This window comes from Clinocottus analis, unplaced genomic scaffold (assembly GCF_023055335.1).
Source record: "Clinocottus analis isolate CAN_PGR_092001 unplaced genomic scaffold, fCliAna1.0.p SCAF_16, whole genome shotgun sequence".
Lineage (NCBI taxonomy): Eukaryota > Metazoa > Chordata > Actinopteri > Perciformes > Cottidae > Clinocottus > Clinocottus analis.
Window position 1 is genome coordinate 5,276,153 of NW_027175887.1, and position 22,309 is coordinate 5,298,461.

The 22,309-nt window shown below is 43.7% G+C and overlaps 1 protein-coding gene across 1 annotated transcript; it reads left to right on the forward strand.

The window, feature by feature from the left end:
- The first annotated feature begins 3,312 nt into the window (after nucleotides 1–3,312).
- On the forward strand, nucleotides 3,313–22,294 carry cntnap1 (contactin associated protein 1). Its single transcript, XM_068578410.1, has 24 exons — nucleotides 3,313–4,155; nucleotides 8,235–8,336; nucleotides 8,993–9,186; nucleotides 9,471–9,624; nucleotides 9,995–10,198; nucleotides 10,479–10,663; nucleotides 10,923–11,072; nucleotides 11,259–11,520; nucleotides 12,152–12,301; nucleotides 12,389–12,563; nucleotides 12,701–12,807; nucleotides 12,924–13,046; nucleotides 13,378–13,581; nucleotides 13,668–13,824; nucleotides 13,915–14,042; nucleotides 14,164–14,337; nucleotides 14,436–14,654; nucleotides 14,766–15,005; nucleotides 15,113–15,352; nucleotides 15,468–15,595; nucleotides 15,694–15,787; nucleotides 15,918–16,148; nucleotides 16,241–16,285; nucleotides 18,866–22,294. Exons 1-24 carry the CDS (start codon nucleotides 4,095–4,097, stop codon nucleotides 19,063–19,065), a joined length of 3,927 nt encoding a protein of 1,308 aa, XP_068434511.1. The 5' UTR covers nucleotides 3,313–4,094; the 3' UTR covers nucleotides 19,066–22,294.
- The last annotated feature ends 15 nt before the right edge of the window (nucleotides 22,295–22,309 follow it).

The following is a 22,309-nucleotide window of genomic DNA, read 5'->3' on the forward strand; positions in this document are numbered from 1 at the left end:
TGCACACTGTGTATTGTGTGTATATTGTGTATGTATGTATGTATATCTTCTGTGTGGGTGAATCCACTTCAGTCACAGCAAAAGGTGTCATAACTTGTACTTCACACACATGGTTATTTTACACGGTGTAGTGAAATCTGATGAGATGTCTTGACCAGGAACTCACGCAGGAATAACCATTCAAACTGGAGGCAGGACGAGGATGTCTTACTGACACAGCTCTTGTATTCCCAAAAGAACAAATAGTGGAAACAATGTTGCTAAATAATACGATTACAAGATGGGTAAATATGAATCTAGAAACTCAGATTAAAGAAACAAACATGAAATTCTGTTTTGAGTGCGAATCATTTTTTCATAAACCTCTGATCAAGGAAGCAAACAAACAAAGTTCCCAAAATCTCAAACTGTTCCTTTAAACAAAGATATCCAGCAAAGGTTTCTGTTAAGTCTGGTAATTCTTTTGATTCTTTTCAATGTTTTGCCGTTTTTATTTGTGCTCTAATGTGTTTTATACTTTCTTGGTCATGACTCCTTTAGAATAGATGTCACACCTCAATGGGACTACGCTGGATAAATAAAGGACATGGTTTTGTAACATTCCCATCACTCCCGTCCTGTGTCCTGAACCAAGTTTGTTTGTTTGTCATCCCTGAAGAGTGAGAGGTCGAAGCAGCTGTCTTGGACACACCAGTTGAGCTAACATTGGCGTGAGATCTTCCGAGGTGGGATCCCAGTCTGAGCTTCTCCAGCTGGGCTTATTTTCAGATTGGCCCTCGACAGCAGGAGGCCATACCACTGTATGGACACCTGAGAGCCAGCTGCTGGAATAGCCCTGTTTACAGCCGATCACCTGCCAGTATTCAGCGAGGGATGTCAGGTTCCCATAGGTGGTGGCCAAAATAAACACCTGTCTTTGAGTCCAAGAATACAATCTTGCTGAATAACCCATTTTCTAACACCCCTTTTCAAACCAGCGACAGTCAGCGTTCCTCACTCCTGTTTTGTGTTTGACACGTCGGATACACATAAATCCGGCGCTCGCCACACACAACTTCATTCCACCATCCATCTTCATGACAGGTAGCACTCGGCCATGATAACACATCAGCAGCCGCTATCTCTTGGAAACATCTGGCCATGAGTCAGGACTTGACCCCTGTTGGTGAGTGTGTACTGGTGGTTGTGGACTTGGCGGTTTCTGTCTATGTGTGAAACAGCTCAGTGTAAATGTGTGTTGTCGTCCCTCAGCACATGTCCTATGCAATGTAGCCTGCAGTGGCGCCCACATGGAAAAACACACACGATGCTAATGGGGGCAAACCAAAGTACAATCTGATCCCACAAAAAAAAAAAAAAAAAATCCCTGTGTGAAACAAAGCCCTCACGGGTCTTCACCTGGGAGTTTGTTTGTGCGTGTGTGTGTGTTTCGAAAAGAAGTTAGAGGAAGATAAAGAGTGTGACCTGTGTGTGTCTGTGTGTCAATGAGTTCAAAGTGGAATGAAAACAAAAAGTAGGAGATCATATCTCTTAGTGCATGTGCATATTTTAAGCCTTGCTTGGGGAACTCGTAAATGGCTCATTTGGCTCGTAAATGATCTGTCAGACTAACTTCTGAACCCAAACACAGCTATTCATTTATTATTTAACGTACAGAGATTAAATATAGCTCATTAAATGTGCAGGTTCAATGCATTTTGGTAACAAGAAATGCAGTTTAACCTGCAGAATAAAGTTAAGTGATGAATAGACCACAGAGAGAGAGTTGGACCTCAGCAGCCGGGTGAGAAACAGAGATCCATGTGTGAGGTCAGTCTGACATCTAGTGGTCAGTTCTGCTTCAACGCTGCGACGCCTGCAAAAGTGCCAATTTAGTTCAAATAATAATAATGAAAGATATATTTATCGATAAGTTTTTATTTTAATAACAACTCATTGAGTGAATCTATGTTTCCATTCAACTTAAAGTATTAGTCTCAACAGGTTATTTAATTCTGTCGACTTTATGGGGAAAGTTAAAAAGTCATTTAGAAATCAAAGTGACAACATGATGTGAACTTATTTTGTGTTGTATCTTGTTTTAAAGGATTTGAAGGGCTTTTTTTTATTTTTATTCTTTCCTTAAAACAAGTCAGCTTCATTGTGAATAGGTGGAAGGATTTCACCCCATTGGCAGAACTACTCCTCTAATGAAAATAAGAGGCTTGTGGTTTGTGTTACACTGTTGTACAGCTAACACAATAACAAAATAACTACTACTTTGTGCGTGAGGTTTGGCGTTGAGAAGCCTGAATTACGTTTGCCAGGAATCCTGCCCCTGGTTGCTCTCGTTAATCAGTTTATCACTTGAGCTTTTGTGTTGCCCCCCACACGTGAGGTTTAACCCCTCACAGACCTCACGAGGACTCCTCTCAACCGGTCTCTATGGTTACTGTAAGGTCAAATATAAAAGGTCAACGAGGAGGCAGATGGTAATCCAGCCTAACCACAACACACACATATAAGGTGCAGATGTGTGGGAGCATAACAATCTACGTGGTGTGTGCATGTGTTTGTGTACCACATATGTTGTCTGAAGAAAACAGAGCAACAGAGCATTTATTTAAAACACTTTCCCACGTTGTCTAATCGTCTAATAGAAACATTTTACTTTATACCCGAAAGTTATGCCATGTTGATTTACTTTTTAAATTGGGGAAATTAGTCTTTAATAATTTACATGGCGATCTTTTGAAATAATAACACTTGAAAATGTCATTGCACCTTGTTTTGTGTATATTTATATTAAATAATACGTCTCACTGTACAACAGCAATAAGAAAACATCTCCTTTATATCCAGAATAGTATTAATTTCCACTGCAACTGAGAAAAACACTGTTTGAGTCCATCTCTTGTCAGGTAAAGGTTTGATGTGCGACTTTACATTCTCGTGTGTTTGCCATTGTTGTCTCTGCAGATACAACTCTATACTCTTATGGTATTTCAGGGGGAAAGCCAGTGGCAGGGAGCTTACAAACCACCAATCTGATTTGATTGAAAACACGGTAAATCCCACGCTGGCCCAGGCATTCAATCTCGCATCATCACTGACACACTGCCGTCCCATAAACCCACTTCTTAATCCCAAAGCCTTTTTTATTTTTGTGGTCAATGTGCCACCCATTGCCACAAATCCCCCTCTGCCTCAGTCTCACCCCGCCCCCACCCCACTGTGTGTGTGTGTGTGTGTGTGTGTGCATGGGGATGAGTCTGTGTTAGGCACAGCTGGCATCATCATCCTGTAACCTGTTCTTCTCTGGTTTGTGAAAGCACTGGCATGAACAGAGTACCTGCACAAGGTCAGACAGACGACCCGCATGAGCTTTGCAGCCTGCTGGTCTGCCGTGGTTGTCGTTCTACATGGTTCTGCTGCTGATGCAGGATATCAAACTTCCATTTTGGGGTTCCGATCTGTTTTCCTGGAGGACAAGACTTCTTAAACCGTCTCCGTGTGCAGTGCACTCCTGTTAGCAGCCACGAAAAGTGAGCCGAAGGACGATTTGAGATGTCAGGGATAAAGAGAAGATGACTTTTTTGTACATTGGTGATATGATTCATCTCAGGTGATTTTGTTTTTGACCAGTTCCAAAAGACTTATTTGGAGATTGAAGACGACCTTCTTCTTGATTGTTTTGGAAAAATACTGTCACTGCGTCGGACCGCAAAAGTTTTTTTCATCCCATCCCCCCTTCCAGTCTCCTCGTGCATCCAGACTCCTGCAGGAGAGGGGCAACATAATCCTAATTCTACCTGGCCTACAAGGACTCTGCTAGTTAACAAATGATATAATGCAGGAGCCACACCGTTACATGACGGTCATGTGAACTAAACAATTACAAATCTCATAAAAGAAGAAGTGCGCGCTCTCGGCGCAGCATCAGCACCAGCAGCCAATGCGCGTCCCCGCCCCGGTAGAGGCTGCCCGAGATCCCGGGAAGAGGAGTTGGAGCTGCGCGAGTTAAAGTTGGGCTAAAGGGGGGTGAGAGGATGCTGCAGAACAATCTACGATTTGATTGACATAGCCTATTCGGAGAAACGTGCACTAAGTGAAGGATGACTTGCAAAATACTGAGCATATGCCTCTTATTTTTGGGTTTTCAACATTGCTCATCACGTAAGTCTTGTAAAACATAAATTGTTCCTCTATTATCGATTGCTAGAATATGATTAAAATATGTCAAAGTGTATGTACATGCCTTATCTGCATATTGTTTATTGTCTGTGAGAAAAAAGTTGCAAGATACCATGCGGGTTAGAAGTGGAAAATACCACTGGAGGGCAAAATGGTGTTGAGATCGTTGAAGGGCATCGCACGTTGCGATAAAACCAGACAGCTTTTTAAAGCACAGGTCGTTACATTTCACTGCTTGTCTCGGCTGCTGTAATTTCAGAAAGGCATTGTTTTGTGGGATCAAAAAAAAAAGAAGTGGAGCTGCACGCCGCGTGGGTCCTGCGGAAGGTGCGCATGGTTCTCCGCGTCGCACTGTCTGCATTGCGGTGCTTTCGCTCAGCCAACACGCAAGTTTCTGCACCACGAGGTGCAGAACTCTCGACTTCTTTTCAAAAGCACGTTGCTTATCTAGAGCCTGTTATCGTTTCTGAACGTAATCTCCAAATCGCTAAAGCCGTGTGTACATGTGTGTGTTACGGTCATAAGGTAAAAATCCGCTGAACACATCAAAGTGGAGGTGGCAGGGCACAGCGTCCTGACCGGGACCAGCCCACTGCAGTACTTTTTATTTTAGGGGGGGAAGCCCGTTTTCCCTCCACCTCTCCATCCTGCATCCATTCCCACCACCTCTCCATGGATGCCTGCATCCTGCGTGCAAACGACGCGCGTGGATTCACCTGGCAGGGAAACCATTCCTCGCTGTTCATTAAGTGAAGCGGTCATGTGGCGGCTTTAGTCCGAACAGAGGTGGGGCTGATGTGTTAGGGGCTAAAATTAGGCTCGGGAAAAAGGTGCCATGTACCTTTCTATCATAGAGAATGTCTGCATATTAATAAGCTGCATGTGATGTGAGTGTCAGGATGACTTCACAGGGCCCTGCTGTTAATGAACCCCATAAGCTTTGCGTGACTCATTCCTTTTTGATATCAGGGATCAGGGGGAGGGATGCTTTGTCATGTGACTTCCTATTAACTGTGTTTTCAAGCTGAGCCAGTTTGAGTTCTGGGTGTTAATGGGGATCCACGTAACACATTGTGCGCCTTTCTGAGCTCTTTCTTTCATGTTATTTCTAGGGATCCATAAACCGTTTTACATGTGATGCCATGCTGTGGATTAGAAGCTCTGGCACATGCTGAGAAGTGAATGTTGCTATTTTTCTGTGGTTATCAATAAGTGAACAAACAGAAAAAGGCTGCCATAGAGTGGAAGTTTGTAAACGTCATGGGATCCCAGAATGCTTTAAGTGTGGGCCTGTGGGTTTGGCTTGTTCGGTGGAAGCCTGCCAGATTGAAATGGAGGGCAGTGACCCAGCCCGGGGTGGGGCTGAGGTTCACTCAGTAAGTAGTGTGTGTGTGTGTGTGTATGTGTGTTTGAATCAGGACAACGTGATGCATGAATCTCAAGTTCATGCTTTGTGCATCCTGTCATGCATAGCAGCACGAGCGGCAGGAGACTGTTTGCTCCATGTGACGGGATTTGATACCTAGAAGGAAGAGCATGTTGCTTTGCGAGGAAAGTTAGCTGATTTGTTCTTTCGGACAGAAAATAAAGCTGTTCGAGGTCTGAATTGAAGTGAATGATTCTGATGTGCTGCATGGCAGTCGCCACCCACTGTGATGCCGGCCAGAGTATGAATGATTTATTAAAACCCCTATAACAGAGCATGATATCGTTTGACATCCCCAATGTGCTCTTCTGCTGCAGTCTTTGCAGCAGTGGTTTGATATATTCTTGGTGGACATCCGCATTCAGTTGACATCTGCACACATACACAGGATGGCTGTCTGAATCCTCAGCTGTCACGCATCACAGGCGAGCGGCAGGCAAAGGAGGTGCCCCTCTGCATCTTGCAGCAGTAATGATGTGTCAGAGCGGCCGACACTTACAGCAGACTGATGACTCAGCAAGAGTGGTGCTGGAGCGCTGCACAGCCACACTGCTCCCCACAGCTCCTTAATGATAAATGGAGAATCAGACTGCTCTGTGTGGTGCAGAGAAGAGGGGGGGGGGGGGTGAAAACCTGGTGGCTGGATGCTCAGCACTGGCTTCAGGTACACTTTTGCTGCTGCATCATGACAACGCCCACTCGGTTTGAGAGAGGCAGAGAGAAGTAAAAAATAGCAAGATGACGAGCGAGAGTATGAGGTAATGGGGCAGAGTTTTAACAAGAGAGACGGTAGGATTTAAATGGAGGTAGGAAAAGAGAGAGAGAGAGAGAATCCACAGTGAGGCAAAGGAAGCGACGCATGGAAAAGGGGAGTGTCTTGTGCGTGGCAGTTTTGCCATGAGGAGGAGCTGAGGAGCTGCATGGCCTGGATTAACCTGCAGTCGTCAGGGATGGAGCCGCTCACCACGTTTAAAGTCAAATTCCCCTCCTCTACTCAAAATGTAGAGCTTAAAGCACAATCAACACACCTTCAGGCATTAGCTGCAGGTACGTTTAGCCTGCAGCATGTGGTGATGAAGTGTTTCGCGTTTGAACAGTGACTCATGTGAAATGGCTCTACAGCGTAGTAACGGAGTGATGCATCATCTGCAGCGTAGCAGGGGATTCTGTATGATGAAGATGGAAAGAAATGCTCTCCGTGAGGCAAGACACAGAGGCAGAGAGTCAAGGTCACATTTCACTTGCTCAGCACATTTCCTCCACCTGAATGAGCAGCGTGTCCTTGCATGAGAGGTGACAGAGCTCCAGCTCATGTGACAAAGAAAGAAAAGAAAAACGGTGTGTTCACGCCGCATAATGGCTCTCATGTTTCATCTGTTATTTGAAGCAGTGTAAGACAGAGGGTAAAAGCTCTCCACTTTCTTATTTCTGAAGGATTTTCTGCCTTCTGCGTAGTTATTTAAAATGTGAATCTGCAGCACCTTCCTCATCCTGCTCCATCTGCAGCCTGCATACTAAATCTGCTAACGTCTCCTGTTTCCAGCCACTGTTTACTGCCCATGACCTCTGGGATCGTGAGATCAGGAATTACAATTGCAGAACTCCTGTTTACCAGTGACCAACTCCAAAAGTTTAGAGGGGATGTTTATTAATTAGGTAGAAGGGAGAGGAAAGGAGAGGAAGGCCAGTTTGGATCGGCTCCCATTCTTATTTAAGTTGGTTCTTTCACTCAGATTCAAACTTTCAAGCAACACCGATAGACTATCTATGGTATATATACATCTTTTGAGAGTGTCAAAGAGCATATTTTGACACTAAGAATGAGACAGTGTTTCTCTTGCAGCTCGAGGTGAGTGCCTCGTGCATTTATTCACAGCAGTGACACAAGCAAGATTAGGTGGAAATATGGTCAGTCTTAATAGCCGTTGGCTGCGGCGCGAGCCTGAGCAGATGGGTGTTGGTCCTATCAGTCAAATAGCCTCATGCAGAACAGCATCTCAACATGACAAAGACACATTTGGTGTTTGCCTTTGACTTTACTGTTTATGAAACTTCACACGTTTCCCAAAAAAAAATAAAAAAAAATTGACAGACACACAGGCACAGACACCCACTAAGAAATTCATGTGACGCAGCAACATTTTTATTCTGCCTACTACACAGGACCAGACCTCTTTTGAAATAGGGAGCAGGTGCAACCGCATGACTTCCACAATAGTTTATCTCAAAGGTAGCGTGTATAACTAAGCTGTCTCATATTTCTCCATCCTGTGAAGAAATGAAAGATGATAACGCTCAGGTGTAGATGCCTGGACGTTACGTCTTAATAGGAAGTCATTTAGGGACTTTGCTTTACTGTGGAATCTGAATCAGTGACCTCACCATCTGTGAGACTGAGTGTGTTTTTCTATGCTCTGAATTTAATTGGATTGATGGGTCCAAATTAGTATTGTATGTCTAATGGAGCGTGAACTAGCCTCTAATTCAACTGCAAATGGTTGGGTCTTATCAAGCTGTGCAGCTGTGCAAGTCTTTGTTGCTCAGAATTACATCATTTTGAAAGTGATGTGAATATTATGAAAGGTCCTTTCTTTATTTACTCCTGCTCTTGGTGTCTTCCTTGTTGTTACTGCAGGAGAATGTGTTGATCCGCTGGTCTCCAGCCTCTACGCCTCCTCCTTCCTGGCCTCCTCCAGATATAACTTTCTTTACTCTGCCAATTTTGCCAAACTGTATGGTAAGTTCCTGATTGTACTGTTTTTGAGTTCATCCATGATTTTACACCATTCACCTGACAGACCTTTGTAATGGCAGGTGGTTTATCTTATCACTGCAGGAAAGGCCCAGCTGTACAGTAACTAAAACTATTAAAACAGCTCTGGTCCAGTTAGGTGTGCGTCATGCATGCACAGTAATGTTATAAGTTGTGTTTTACAAGTCAAAATGCACATCGTGAGGATTTTCACCATGACAACATTCTTTGTCTTCTTTATAGATCCTGCAATATGCGTTTGGGGCTCTTGAAACTCATTGGGGATCTTTAACTCTCTTTATGTAACCTACTTTGACTTTAGCACAGAGAAGAGGAGCTCGGATGACATAATCTATCAACTGAAGGAGCACTTATGTGAATTTATTTGGGGTATCTGCTTGTTAGTTAGCTTTCAGATAGAGGCCAACGGTATAGTTGGCCTCAAGGTAAACACATTTGCGTTATATTGAAGGCCTGTCCAATCCCTAACAAAACAGTACAGTAGATGGACTTTACTATCTTATTAGAGTCCCCCAACCCACATACACACATTAGTACACGTTAAAATGGCTGCCACAAGTTCAGTTGAAGCTCATGTATCTGTCACCCGTCCAGTCAAACTCTCTTCATCTCCCCCTCAGGCAGCAGTGGCTGGTCCCCCTCCCAGAGGGACAGACAGCCGTGGCTGCAGGTCGACCTGGGCAGGAAGTATCGTCTGGTGGCCATCGCCACCCAGGGGACCTTCAACTCATATGACTGGATCACCAAGTACACCCTGCTCTATGGAGACCGACCGGACTCCTGGACACCGTACATCATGGATGGAGGCAACTCTGTAGGTGTCACTGAGCCGGGGTGGTTGGGACGGGGTGAGGGCCATATCGGGGACGAGGCGAGGATTAGCTAGTCAAACCTAATCTTTACAGACGATTCACTGGGCGTTCTATTAAATTCATTGTCACTGGCACTGGAACGAAGACGGCGCAGCATATTAGCTCTCTCAACAATGACGAAGCTAATCTCATCATCAGTTCATCTCCAGTCCCTTGATAAGGCGCTAACACCATTGCGGTGACTCAATAACTCTCTCCCCTGTTTCCCGCTCTCATTTGTTTGCAGACGCTGCCTGCGAACTGGAATTATTATCAGGTGAAGAGAAATGTCTTCCATTACGCCTTTACTGCTAAACACATCCGTCTGCTTCCTCTGGCGTGGAACACAGAGAATGGAGGGAAGATCGGTGTGAGGCTGGAGCTGTTTGGCTGCTCTTACGGTAAAAATGACTGGTGGACTCTACCCAGAGATTTACAGTCTTTGATTCAATTCCAGGGACATTCTGCAATCCCAGTGTTTAATCGTATTTGATAACATGCCACTAAATCTGAGTGCCAAATATGTTACATATGTTCCTAGTTAATAAATGACTAAGCACAGTATCACCTGATGCATACTCAGAAACATTATACAATAGTTGGACGCAAACACAGATCTGATGAGCTCCAGGAAATGTGCCATGAATCATTTCCTCCGATAATCCTTAAAACCTCAAATAAACCCCCAATGCTACATGAGACTTATATGCACGCCATATCCTCTCTTGTGTATTTTGAACTGTTGAACCCACTTTAAAATGTTGTCTGCAGATTCCTATGTGCTACAGTACAACGGGGACGACTCAGTGGTCTACATGTACCCCGAGAAGAGGTCCCGAACACAACACGACCACATTGCCATAAACTTCAAGACTCTGGAGCAGGACGGCCTGCTGTTACACAGCGAGGGGATTCAAGGAGACCTCTTCACCTTGGAGCTGAAGAGAGGCCGTCTTTACCTGCACATCAGCTTAGGTAGAGCCCGGGTTGTTTGATGGATGAATTATGTATTTTAAAATTATTATCAATACACATGCCCAAGTTGAAATTTACGGTATGGATCTTTGGAGAGTTATAAGAATGTATTGAGACGACGATGTCCATCTCAGTGGGTTTATCTTAATCTTGTAAGAGCCGAGTTGTCTGTGGGAGACATCTTCGTAGGTTGTTTGATTGGTTGACTTTAAGTTGAGTTAATTTAGAGTATTAGTCAAATGATTTTACTTCCTCCTGTCTTTGGTTTTGTTTTTTCCAGGAAGTAGTGTGATACACAAAGTGGATGGTCGGACCACACTGACAGCTGGCAGCCTGCTTGATAATCTGCACTGGCACTATGTCACCATCAAGCGCTACGGCCGACAGGTGAACTTCACCGTGGACAGTCACACGGTCACAGCCATCTGTAAAGGAGAGTTCACACACCTGGATCTGGACACACAGGTACCTCATAAACGGATCACATCTATGTGTAGTTACAGTATAAATTGTAAACTGAAGGCTATGACAAGTGACATAAATGATCAATGAGCTGCATGCTGAATACATAGACAAAATTCCTCTTTAGAGGTTACTTCCAAATGCATTTTTCTTACAACTTGAAGGCAAATTGTTTCATGCAAATATTCATTTTTGCATTTATTTATACTGCGGATACATTTTCTTGTCAATGATGATGATGATGATGATGCCTTTATCCTAGTTATATGTAGGAGGGGTCATAGAGCAAAATCTGCCTCACTTGCCCACTACACCAAATTTCCGGGGTTGCCTCGAGAACGTCTTCATCAATGATGTCAACATCATCTACAAGGCAAAGAGGGAGGAGCCTGAAATCCGCATTCCACGAAAGGTATCGGGCTTCATACACAACATATGTACAGTATATACAGCTGCCAGTAATATTGCTGGTTCTGAGAATCTCCATGAATTAAAACTGGACGGATTTACATAATCTGTTCCATGTTCATAAAACAATATACATTTCAAGTAAAGAATTGTCACTGTAACTCGTATTTCTCGTTTTTTTTACCCTCAGAAAAAGATGCACTATGCCTGCAGGGACATGCTGCTCAAACCGATGACTTTCGCTGGGCCCAACAACTACCTGCAGGTGCCGGGCTTCTTCAGGAGGCCGCGCATGTTTGTCAAGTTTAAGTTCCGCTCATGGGACTACACCGGGCTGCTAATGTTCACACGATTTGCTGATGACCTGGGCGCCCTTGAGCTGGGACTAAGCGAGGGACAGATCAACGTCACTATATTCCAGCCCGGGAAGAAGAAACTCCAGTTTGCTGCAGGTGGGCTAATCGGTTTTTGGACTAGACAGGTTTAATAGAAAAGGTAACATGTTTAATGGTTCATTCTATTAATATGTCTCTAAGCCCCTTAGTTACCGCTAATATCAGGTAGATAAAAGCTCACTTCTCATTTCTAGCCAACAGCAGTGGATTTTGTTTGTTGAAATGACAACTGTCGCTAACAAATCTTATCAGCTGTGTAGCTAGCTAAGCTAATGGTAACTCTAAAACTCAGTAAGATGTCTGAAACTGTTTCCAGCTGACAGTTTAAGGTTCCCTGATTCAAAGGCCCTCTAATAAGGGTCTTAAACAATGCTACATCCATAATAGTGTCCTAAAAAAATGAGATTAAACTTGTCAGCCAGGCTGCAGTTTATGTTATGGAAGATATAAAAATACACAACAATTTTGCTTTTGTCTTTGGTTTTGCATAAGTTAAAAGGGTCACCTACAAACTCATTCGATACTCAACACAGCTACAAAGTCGCCTGCCTTGACTTGGTCTGGCTGTTCGGCTGTGATTGGACAATTATACGTTCATACAGCACTGCAAGGTGCAGCCAATGATAAGATCCCTGTACTGAATCTGATTGTAGAAGCAAACCATGACAGACATTTCTCCCATTTTTAGGCTACCGGCTCAATGATGGTTACTGGCACACAGTGGATTTGGCAGCCAGAGACAACCTGATGACCCTCACAATTGATGAGGAGGAGGGCTCTCCACTTAAGATCACCAATCCATTCACAATTCGGACAGGAGACCGCTACTTTTTTGGAGGTGAGGGGATGACGAAATGTTGAAAACTCCTAAAATCAAAGTACAAATCCGCACTGTCCAATACATACATACATTTGTTTTCCTTAGGTTGTCCAAAAACCAACAACACAATACGAAAGTGTGAGACCAAGCTGAACCGCTTCCATGGTTGCATGCAGCATATCTTCATAGACAACGAACAGCTTGACATTGACATTATTCTGCAACGACAGTGGGGGCGCTATGCTGAGTTGTTGTTGGGCACTTGTGGCATCACTGACAGGTAGGAAATATCACCAAATGTACAATACGCAGCATAACGCATCACTGATATGACTGATAGTTTCATTGATTGGTGGAAAATGGCACCAGGAAACAGATAAACATGACGCAACATTTTCTCGTGTCATCTGTTGACAGGTGTAGTCCAAATCCATGTGAACATGAAGGCAGATGCATCCAGTCCTGGGATGACTTCATCTGTCTGTGTGAGAACACAGGCTATAAAGGAGAGGTGTGTCACATGTGTAAGTGCTGGCTGGCCAATCTTTTCAGTTTAATCACTATTTCTTTGCAGTAGATTACACTTCACCCGTACCGTCATAATGATAATAACAATTTGATCATCTCACTTCTCGAACAGCGGTTTATAAAGAGTCATGCGAGGCCTACAGACTCAGTGGCAAGTATTGGTCTGGAAACTACACCATCGATCCTGATCTCAGCGGCCCGCTGAAACCATTTGAAGTGTACTGCAAAATGAAGTGTAAGTATTCCCTGTCACAAATAAATACAGCTCCATCAGCACTGTGGGTTCAGTGTTTGCTCGATCCTCAACGGGATGTTAATGAAAAGCTTGAGTCAGGTTATCGTGTTTCAGTAATGAGAAATGTCTGCTGGAATTCAATGGGAAACTAAAAGACATCTCCATCTGTGTGTGTGTGTCTTGGAAAAGTGTGCATTTTCTATTTCTTACCTTTCTCTTCACATACAATTGCTTGTCCTTCTATTTCTTTTTTTTTAAACATTAATATTCCCTCCATTTTCTCCTTTAACATTTAATTACCACACCATACATCTGTTGTGCCTCTTCACAGCATATAAAGCTTGGACAGTGATTCTGCATGACCGTGTGGATGGCACAAAGGTGTCTGGGAGTTCAATTGACCAACCGTATATAGGAAATGTCAATTACTGGAACGCCTCCTGGGATGAGGTCACTGCTCTTGCCAACACCTCGTTGTACTGCGAGCAGTGGATCGACTACTCCTGCTACAAGTCCCGTCTCCTCAACACCCCAAGTACGTCAGCCTGCTCATTTGGGAGTGTGCTTAAGAAAGAAAAAAGAAATATGGTAAACTAACACACCATTTATTTTTCAAAATAGACGGACGACCTTTTGGTTACTGGATTGGTCGTAACAACGAGAGTCACTATTACTGGGGTGGAACATTCAGAGAGGTCCAAAAGTGTGGCTGCGCTATCAACCAAACCTGCACCGATCCCAAGTTTCAATGCAACTGTGATGCAGACTACAGGCAATGGTGAGAGAGGGAATGGATACTTTAAACAGGTTCAGCTTGTTTCTGTGACCCTGAAGAGGAAGTCTTAACATCCCCACTGTGGCGTTTCAGGTACTCAGATAAGGGCTACTTGGACTTCAGAGACCATCTGCCCGTGAGGAAGGTGGTGGTCGGGGACACCAACAGGACCGGCTCAGAGGCGCAGTTCACCGTCGGGCCCCTCCGCTGCCATGGCGACAGTGAGCTTAAATATTATGGGTTGTGTTCACACTGGGATGTTCTGCTTTGTTGAAGGGCGAAGACTTTTTTTGGGGTGTTGTATATACATTCACAGTATACATAACTCAATGTCTTCCAAAGGAAACATCTGGAACACAATAGCCTTCACCAAGCCCACCTACATCACCTTCCCGACCTTCAGGCCCGGCGCCAGCGCTGACATCTCCTTCCACTTCAAAACCTATCGTGACCACGGCGTTTTCCTGGAGAATTCGGACGACCAACTGCGAAACTTCATTCGGATAGAGATGAACAGTGAGTTGACTCATCTGCTACCAGGGAGCGATTCTCCTCATTCAACTGATGCATCTAACAATTACTAAATCCGTCCCATGTCATCCTTTCTCTTCCAGCGACCCATAACCTTTTGTTTATATTCATGGTTGGTGATGGCATCGTTAATGTGACACTAAAATCCCCTGTGCCACTCAATGACAACGAGTGGCACTTTGTTCAAGCCGAGATTAACGTGAAGCTGGCCCGAATCAAGGTCGACTACCAGCCTTGGGCTGTGACACGATTTCCAGGTCAGACTTTCGTCACCATGAAGTTCACGCATCCTGTCCTAGTAGGTACGTTGCCTGAGGTGAACTTGGATATTTGCCATGACATACCGTGGACTTATCCTCTCTAAACTTTGAATAAAGATGAAAACCCACTGATAAATGCATTCTTTGTATTAGGTGCAGCCAACCGTACCCTGAGACCTTTCTTGGGGTGTCTTCGAGGATTGCGGATGAACGGTGTTCCTCTTGATCTTGAGGGGAAAGTAAATGAAGAACAGGGTATAAGGAGGAACTGTACAGGGCAGTGTCTCAATGCTACCATACCATGCCGACACAGCGGCCAGTGTATTGAGGGCTATGCTGCCTACACGTGTGACTGTAACAACACAGCTTTCGATGGTTTCTACTGCCATAAAGGTGAGCTCATGCATGTTTCTGACAGATACCTTCACACAGTAACTGTAATCATCGACACGTCAATACTTCGCAACTGATATCTAATTCCACAATTATCTTTTGTGAAGACATCGGAGCCTTCTTTGAGATTGGCTCGTGGCTGAAATACAACATTCGGAAGAAGCCTATAACGGATGAAGCAGCGTGGGCCAACTGGATTGACCCGCATTATGACAACTTCAGCCTTGGCTACAATGACACAGCAGATGACATCGAGTTCAGTTTCAGTACGGTTCACACACCAGCCGTGTTGCTGTATATAAGCTCCTTCGTCCAAGACTACATCGCCATAATCCTCAAGACTGACGGTAGGGGAAGCTCAGGAACCATCTGTCTGAATGTGAACGCTGGAGTATTTTGAAAGGGTCATGATAAAAACCCAGTATATGTTATTGATGTATTGTTCCCCCTCTCTCTCTACAGGTAGTGTCGATCTGAGGTATAAACTGGGGCTCATAACACACAAATTCCAGCTGACTCACCGAAACCTGGCAGATGGATACCCCCACTACGTCAACATAACCAGACACAACCGAACCATCAAAACACAGGTTTATGATGATCTGTGGTTTGTTACTTTCATTGAAGTAATAGACTGTTTAGCATGAAGACTGACAACAGCTGACTTGGCTTGTCCACCTGCCCACAGGTGGATTACATGGAGCCCATAGTGGAAAAGATAACCTTAGTGGAGGACGCCAGGTTTGACTCTCCAAAGTCTATGTTCATGGGCAGAGTGATGGGTAAATATCCAAGTTGACAATTGTTGATTAAAACACGTGGGCCAGTGTTTTCATCTTGTTGCCAGTATTGATATTATCATTATTTTGAGTCGGACCTATGTTTTATTTTTTTCCGTTTCCACTCTCTCAGAGGTTGGTGACATTGACTATGAGATCCAGAGGCATAACGCTCCCGGCTTCATCGGCTGCATCTCCGGTGTGAGATACGACGTCTACGCCCCGCTGAAGGCCTTCTTCCGTCCAAATGAAACCGACCCTCCGGTGACGACACAAGGCTATGTATCGGAGTCCAACTGTGGAGCCTTCCCTCCTGTCCTGGGTTATGTACCCTGGGAGGTAGACCCCTGGTTTACCACCATAGGTTGGTATAAATGTCCCAGAATGCATCTGTCCAAAAACCTAAAAAATATTATTCTGTGTTCATCCGCTTATGTTTGTACCTCTCCCTTTCAGAGTATGTGTATATCCACGATGACCTAGGCCTGTTTTGGATAACAGGTAAGATCTGCTTCATTACAGAATGGTTGCATACAAAAAAAGTTTGTTCATTTTGAAGCACTGCTCCTTTCCCTCGTTTCGGTTTCGCTCACTATTCCCCTCTTCTCCCAGATGACACAAATCAGCCGTTTAAATGTCTCTTTCCTTTTTTCCTATAATCCTAAATTAGAGCAGGGTTGTCAAATTCCAATGTGGCTTTTTGAATGTTTATTCAAGAGTCTGACTGCTGTCTCAAATGTATTACATGTGGGACAAAACTGAAAAAAACTAAACAAACAAAAAACAGCCAGATTTCCGATGCATTATCATCATACTGGAGATTTTATTTAATTGCATTTGGTTGAGGTCGGATTATCTTTTTAATCTATATGAAGCAAATTAATTAAAATAAAATAGATCTATATCTCTTTGCAAGAGAAAAACCTAACCATATCTCCGGATTTCGAGAGCGGAAAAAAACAATATTTAATATACTTATTCCACTCTTTAATCCCCGAGATAACTCTGCACCATATTACAAGAGGAGTGTTGGGACCAGATGAACGGTTTGCTGCACAGTATTACAGATGATGAAAAAAATTAGAGCAGGTCTCTCTGATGAGCAGGAGAGGCTGGAGTCTCAGGATTAAACTGCGGCACAGAGACTGTCTGCTCCATCCCCGTCTGAGACCTTTACCGGATCAGCTATATTTAGTCTGCATGGGCACAGCTTACTGTTCATCATTGATAGATGATTCAGTTTTATAGATCGTTCCAGATTCCAAGGTATTATGCTAATGCAGAACATCAGCATACCATTAATAATCATGCGCTTTTCAATCCTCCCAACAATGGTCTTGCTTGGTTATCAGACATCCTCGGTGTCTGGGATACGGTGCAGGATAAAAGGTTATAGGACTGGACTCACTTGATAAAACAAAATTACCAGTGAACACATTCTGTCATGACGATATTGAAGACATTTATTTTTCCTTCATCTGTCCTGTGACAATATCACTTCAAATAAAATGTTTGTGTCGTTGCTCTTCTGAGCTCTGTGTTGGCCGCTGTGTGTCTTCAGCAGCATCGATCCATTCTCTATATATCCATTAATTGAGGTTATGAACCTGAAGCGCTGAAGCCTTTTCCGGGCAGAAAGGATGGAAGAGGCTGTGGACTTTCTGCCAGTCCATTACACAGTGAACACACTGACAAACAAAGAAACACAATTACAGCCAATTTAACGTCTGCAGATCTGACCTGCATGACTGTGACAGGAAACGCAAGCAAATGCAGGGGAGTGCATTAAAACTACACAGAGAGTAGGGCTGAGGCCTGTTTTCAGCTAGAACTACTGAACAATAAGTCAGTCACAGTCTTATAAAACAAATTTAGGATACATTTTGGAAGCTGACAGGATAATCAAATTAGGAGCGTCTGAACTATTTTTAAGATCAGTCTCAGCGTGATGCTTGAGACAGACACAAAGATCAGAGTATATCCTCTCAGTCTTCACAAACCTCACGACTACATACGATCCTCATCCCGGTGTAAAGGGCCTGGCCGGCTCGTATATCAGATGATGCTCTGAATTTACAAACCCGGCAGACGTCTCCGGTCACACAGTCACCAATCTCCCTGTTGTCCCGAGAGCTTACTCACTCTGAACTCTATGAGATTGCCTTCAGTGAGTCATTTATAACTTGCGCTCACTCTGACTTCACTTACGATCAACCTTCGGACATTTCTTTTGTTCATTGTCAAACGACCAAACTGGCCGACAACCAGGGTAGTGGTCCCTTCACTGTGTTCACTTCACTATACAGACCTCGACACACCCTGCAGACTGGTCGTTTGTTAAACCTTAAAATGACCAATTGTACCCTGTTCCCTTGAATTCCTGAAGAAGACTGTTTAATATCTCACATGCCTCCACGGTGATTGGAGAATCTGTAAAAAGGTTTAAGTTACATCCTAAATGGAGGCCGTGGTTAACAACAGCAAAACTATATAAAACCATCGCTTTACAAACTGAAACACGACTCATGCAGTAGAATCCAAGTCGTATGCTCACTGCTTTCCGAAAACGCCTTTTTGCCAAAATCTTACCAGCGCAAATACTTCAGCCGCTGCCGCCTTGAGTTTGTGCAGGCAAAGCGAGTCCGTGGATGAGACGGAAGTGCTGCTCGGGTTGGTTGGGAGGCACGTGAGGAAATCAGTTCCCTTCAATAATTCAACTAATGTCAAACGCAGAGAGAAAACAAATGCTCATGCTGAGGGTTGTTATTGTTAGAGCTACTTTTTTTTCCGGGCCGACTGGCCTGTCTGCGACAACGACTGATGAATGATGCATTTTGAAATGTGTGAATGCACAAACGAAGTGAACACAAGGCTCACGGCCCCAAAGATGTTTGCAGAAATATACATTGTTGGCTTCAGTAGACACTGGACAGACTTCCTGGTGGAAAGCAGCCCTGCTTGATATAAATCAATAACACACAAATGAAGTCAAACAGAGCCTGTTCCTCATCAGTACCTCCACAAGCCCCTCTTTGCTCATTGTGTTAGAGATGCACTCTGACTGCGATTTTCATCTTTTAGTCATCGTCATCCTGGCGCTGCTGCTGCTGTTCGGAGGCCTGTACAGCATCTATGTCTATGCGTATCAGCAGAAGGGCAGCTACCGCACCAACGAACCCAAGAACCTGGAGTCCCCCAGCAGCTCCAGGCCGCTGACGGAGACCCTGCGGAGAGAAAAGAAGAACCTCCCGCAAATTGAGGAGGAGTTCAGGAGCGACTAGCGCCACAGGACCTTTGGGGCAGTGGGTGGGGTTTGACCGGGGGTTGGGCAGAGGGAAAAGCACTTAAGAAAACCACAGATACCTGTATTAAGTTTTGTAATTCTTTCATTCTCTCTCTTTTTTTTTTTACATCTTGGTTTGTGTTTGTTTCCCAGGGTTGAGTGGGATCAGATGCCTGGTGCTCTACATAGTCTGTATTTTGGTAAGGCTTAAAAGTTCTCATCGAGCCCCATGTTGCGTGAGTAGCCGACAAGTCGCACACTGTGTTGCAGGGTGAAATACTGAAGTGCCTCATCTGAGCGAGCTTGATCTGAAGTAACAATATAGCGTCTTCAGAAAGGGTATAGATTAGACACTAGTGGGATCAGGATTTAAGGGGTGTTTAGTTACATTTAGAACATCAGTTTACTATAATCTAACCCTTTTATTGATTGATTATTCTTTTCCTGAGCCACTTTCAAGATAAATTAAGGCTGAAAATATCTTACTGTATAGATATATTGCCATCTAAGATATACCTTTTGATGACAATCTCTAATGGAGCCATTTTGGGGGATTTGAGCAAAAAGCACATCTGTGAACTAAACCAGTGCATAAAAAAACTAACTCAAAACTAGTGTTCCTGAATAAAAACATCCAACCGAAGGGAGAGCGCACTGACAAGCATGGAGCTTTGAGATGATGCATATAGAGATTGTAAAAGGTATACGCGCTTATGTTTGTTGTATCGCAGCCTATAACAGTGCATTACCTGTACAGAATGGCACATGTAAGTGGTTCAGAATTGCCATAGTCTCAGTATATATTAACTTCCTAACACATTCTCAGCTACGGCGCTTCGGACATGAGAGTGTGACGATATGTAGATACTCCTCTTGGTTTGAGAGCTAACAGGCTGCTGGGGTGCTGCAGAAATCCAAACAATGAGGCGATGAAGCTCGGCAGGGACAGGGCGACCTACATATCCAAGCTCTCATTCCTTCTGTCTTACTTCTAGTCGCTTACAATGACGGTCAAGCTGCCAATAGCTCGGTGCTAAAGAGAGTTTGACGCGTGTTTCACAGCGGTATAATAAAAGGATCAGTCTTCTCACGGTTGTATCGTCCATGATAATGAGCATCTTCCAGGAAACAGCTGCTCCCGGTGGCCATGTGGAGAAGCACACACACGAACACACACACACACAGTAACATATGTACAGAGGACCACAAGAGTGTAAATGCTAATCTTTTACTTCCAACTCATATTGCTCCACTATTTTTGCATATTGCTGTTAGGACAGTGACTTGACCACGCCGTCACCGCCACCGCTGCTGCTTGTTTAGATGCTTTCAGTGGAAAGTCTAAAACTCTACCTGTATTGTCCAATGAAATGTACTTCTCAATTTTGTTTGATGTGGTGCAACCAAAGCTTTCAGGCTGTCATCACTCACCGCAGCGCTCCTCGATACTAAAGCACTATTGTGTAGGCCCGTGTGGAGAAATAGTAAAACATTTGTAACATATCAGCTATGCATTTGTAGAGCATGACCGCACTTTGCAGTAACATGGAATAATATGAGCTTTTTCTAGCCACCGATGACGTTAACGTTTCATTTGCAGATGCACAATAGCAAGTAGGATGTAATGAGTGTATACGTGAATATACGAATAATGTGTTAAGCAATTTTTTTTATTCCTGTGGTTTATACAAAACAAGTTGAAAACAGTGAACTGGAGTGCTTTGAATGTAAATCCTCTGACTGTGTAATGTATGAGTCAGTGAAGACCTTGCTCAAGGGTTTTCATTGTCGGCTGCTTCGCACGGAGAGTAAACGTATTCATGGTAGCTCTTTGGAACGCTCAGGATAAAGAAAGTACAGAACAGGTTCTCTGTAGCACTAATACACCTCCAAAAGTCTACATCATTGTTTCTTCCAATATATATATATATATATATTTGGGCAAAACTGTGCAAAATTGTCCAGTGAAAGGATGTAAAAACTGCAATGCAATTACCGTAAAGGCACTACTTCCTAACTGTGTATGAAAATGTATAGATTTGCCCAAAACTGGCGTGTCCAGGCTATATTTTTAAGAAAGATGCAAAGTGGTGAATGCTAATGAAAAGTGAGCAAACGGAGTGAAACTGTTGGTTTGTGATCGACACCAAGAATAGTTTGTGTTTTTGTTAAATAGACAATCGCCACGTGAAGTTCATACGAGGCACAAGCCAACAAACTTGGGCCAAATATGCTTTGTTGTCTCTTCGGAAAGAGTTCACTTGTGTATCATATCAATGTATACACCTCACTCTACTCATCGGTCAACGGACTATAAATAATCAGCCCATAGTGTCACTTCATTGTCACTCACGAGTTAATCCTGCGTGGTCCCTGGAGCGTGTGTGTGTGTGACTGACTGGATGTTTACATGTTTGTGTATTCGTAGTTTGCCCACCAAGATACTGATTTTAAACAACAACTCTCTTTAAAAAAAACAAAAAACAATCATGTGCACGGATGCCAACTAGCCAACTCCCTCATTGTCGTGCACCGACCGTAGAGGAAGGAGACAGAAACGAGGCCTGCGTGTGGCTCGAGCGGCTTCTCCGTGTTCAGGCTTCAGTTGCTTGTAGTTTTCCAGCACATTCAATCTGTGCTGATCGGATCCCATAGAGGGTGTGAATGACAGGGATTACGATGACATGGCCTGTGGAGGGAGTAGGTCAGAAAGACGTCGCTATCTCAGACAGGCTATCTGCTGATTTCACCAAACGTGTAACTTTTTGAGGGCTGCATATAAGCGTCCTGGAGTTTAACCTCAGATTAACATCAGAATGAAATGATGAAGACACTTAAAGGGGCATGAAGGTAAATGGGGGCTATGAGAAAGTTGGGATTTAAGACAAACTTTATTTCAAGTATATAGCCAATACGATACTTATAAAGGCCTTAATAGTTGTACATACGCATGAATCTGCAGATAGCCTGTGATGTCATGTGTAATCTGAGGATGAAGCACCAGAGTAGAGGAGGCAGGTCAGAACACTTCTCTGCACCATCAAACCAAATCCTTCAGAAATGATCATTACAGTTGTGTTTGTGATCACACTGAAATGTAGGAGTTTTTTTTTCTGTTCTTAATCTGCTTGATTTTGTTTTGTAATACTTCCACTGTAAATGACCATTACTGTGTAAATCAAGGCGAAGCCAAACTCAATAAAAGAAGCTTGAAGGAAATTGTCAAAGTGTAATTTAAGACA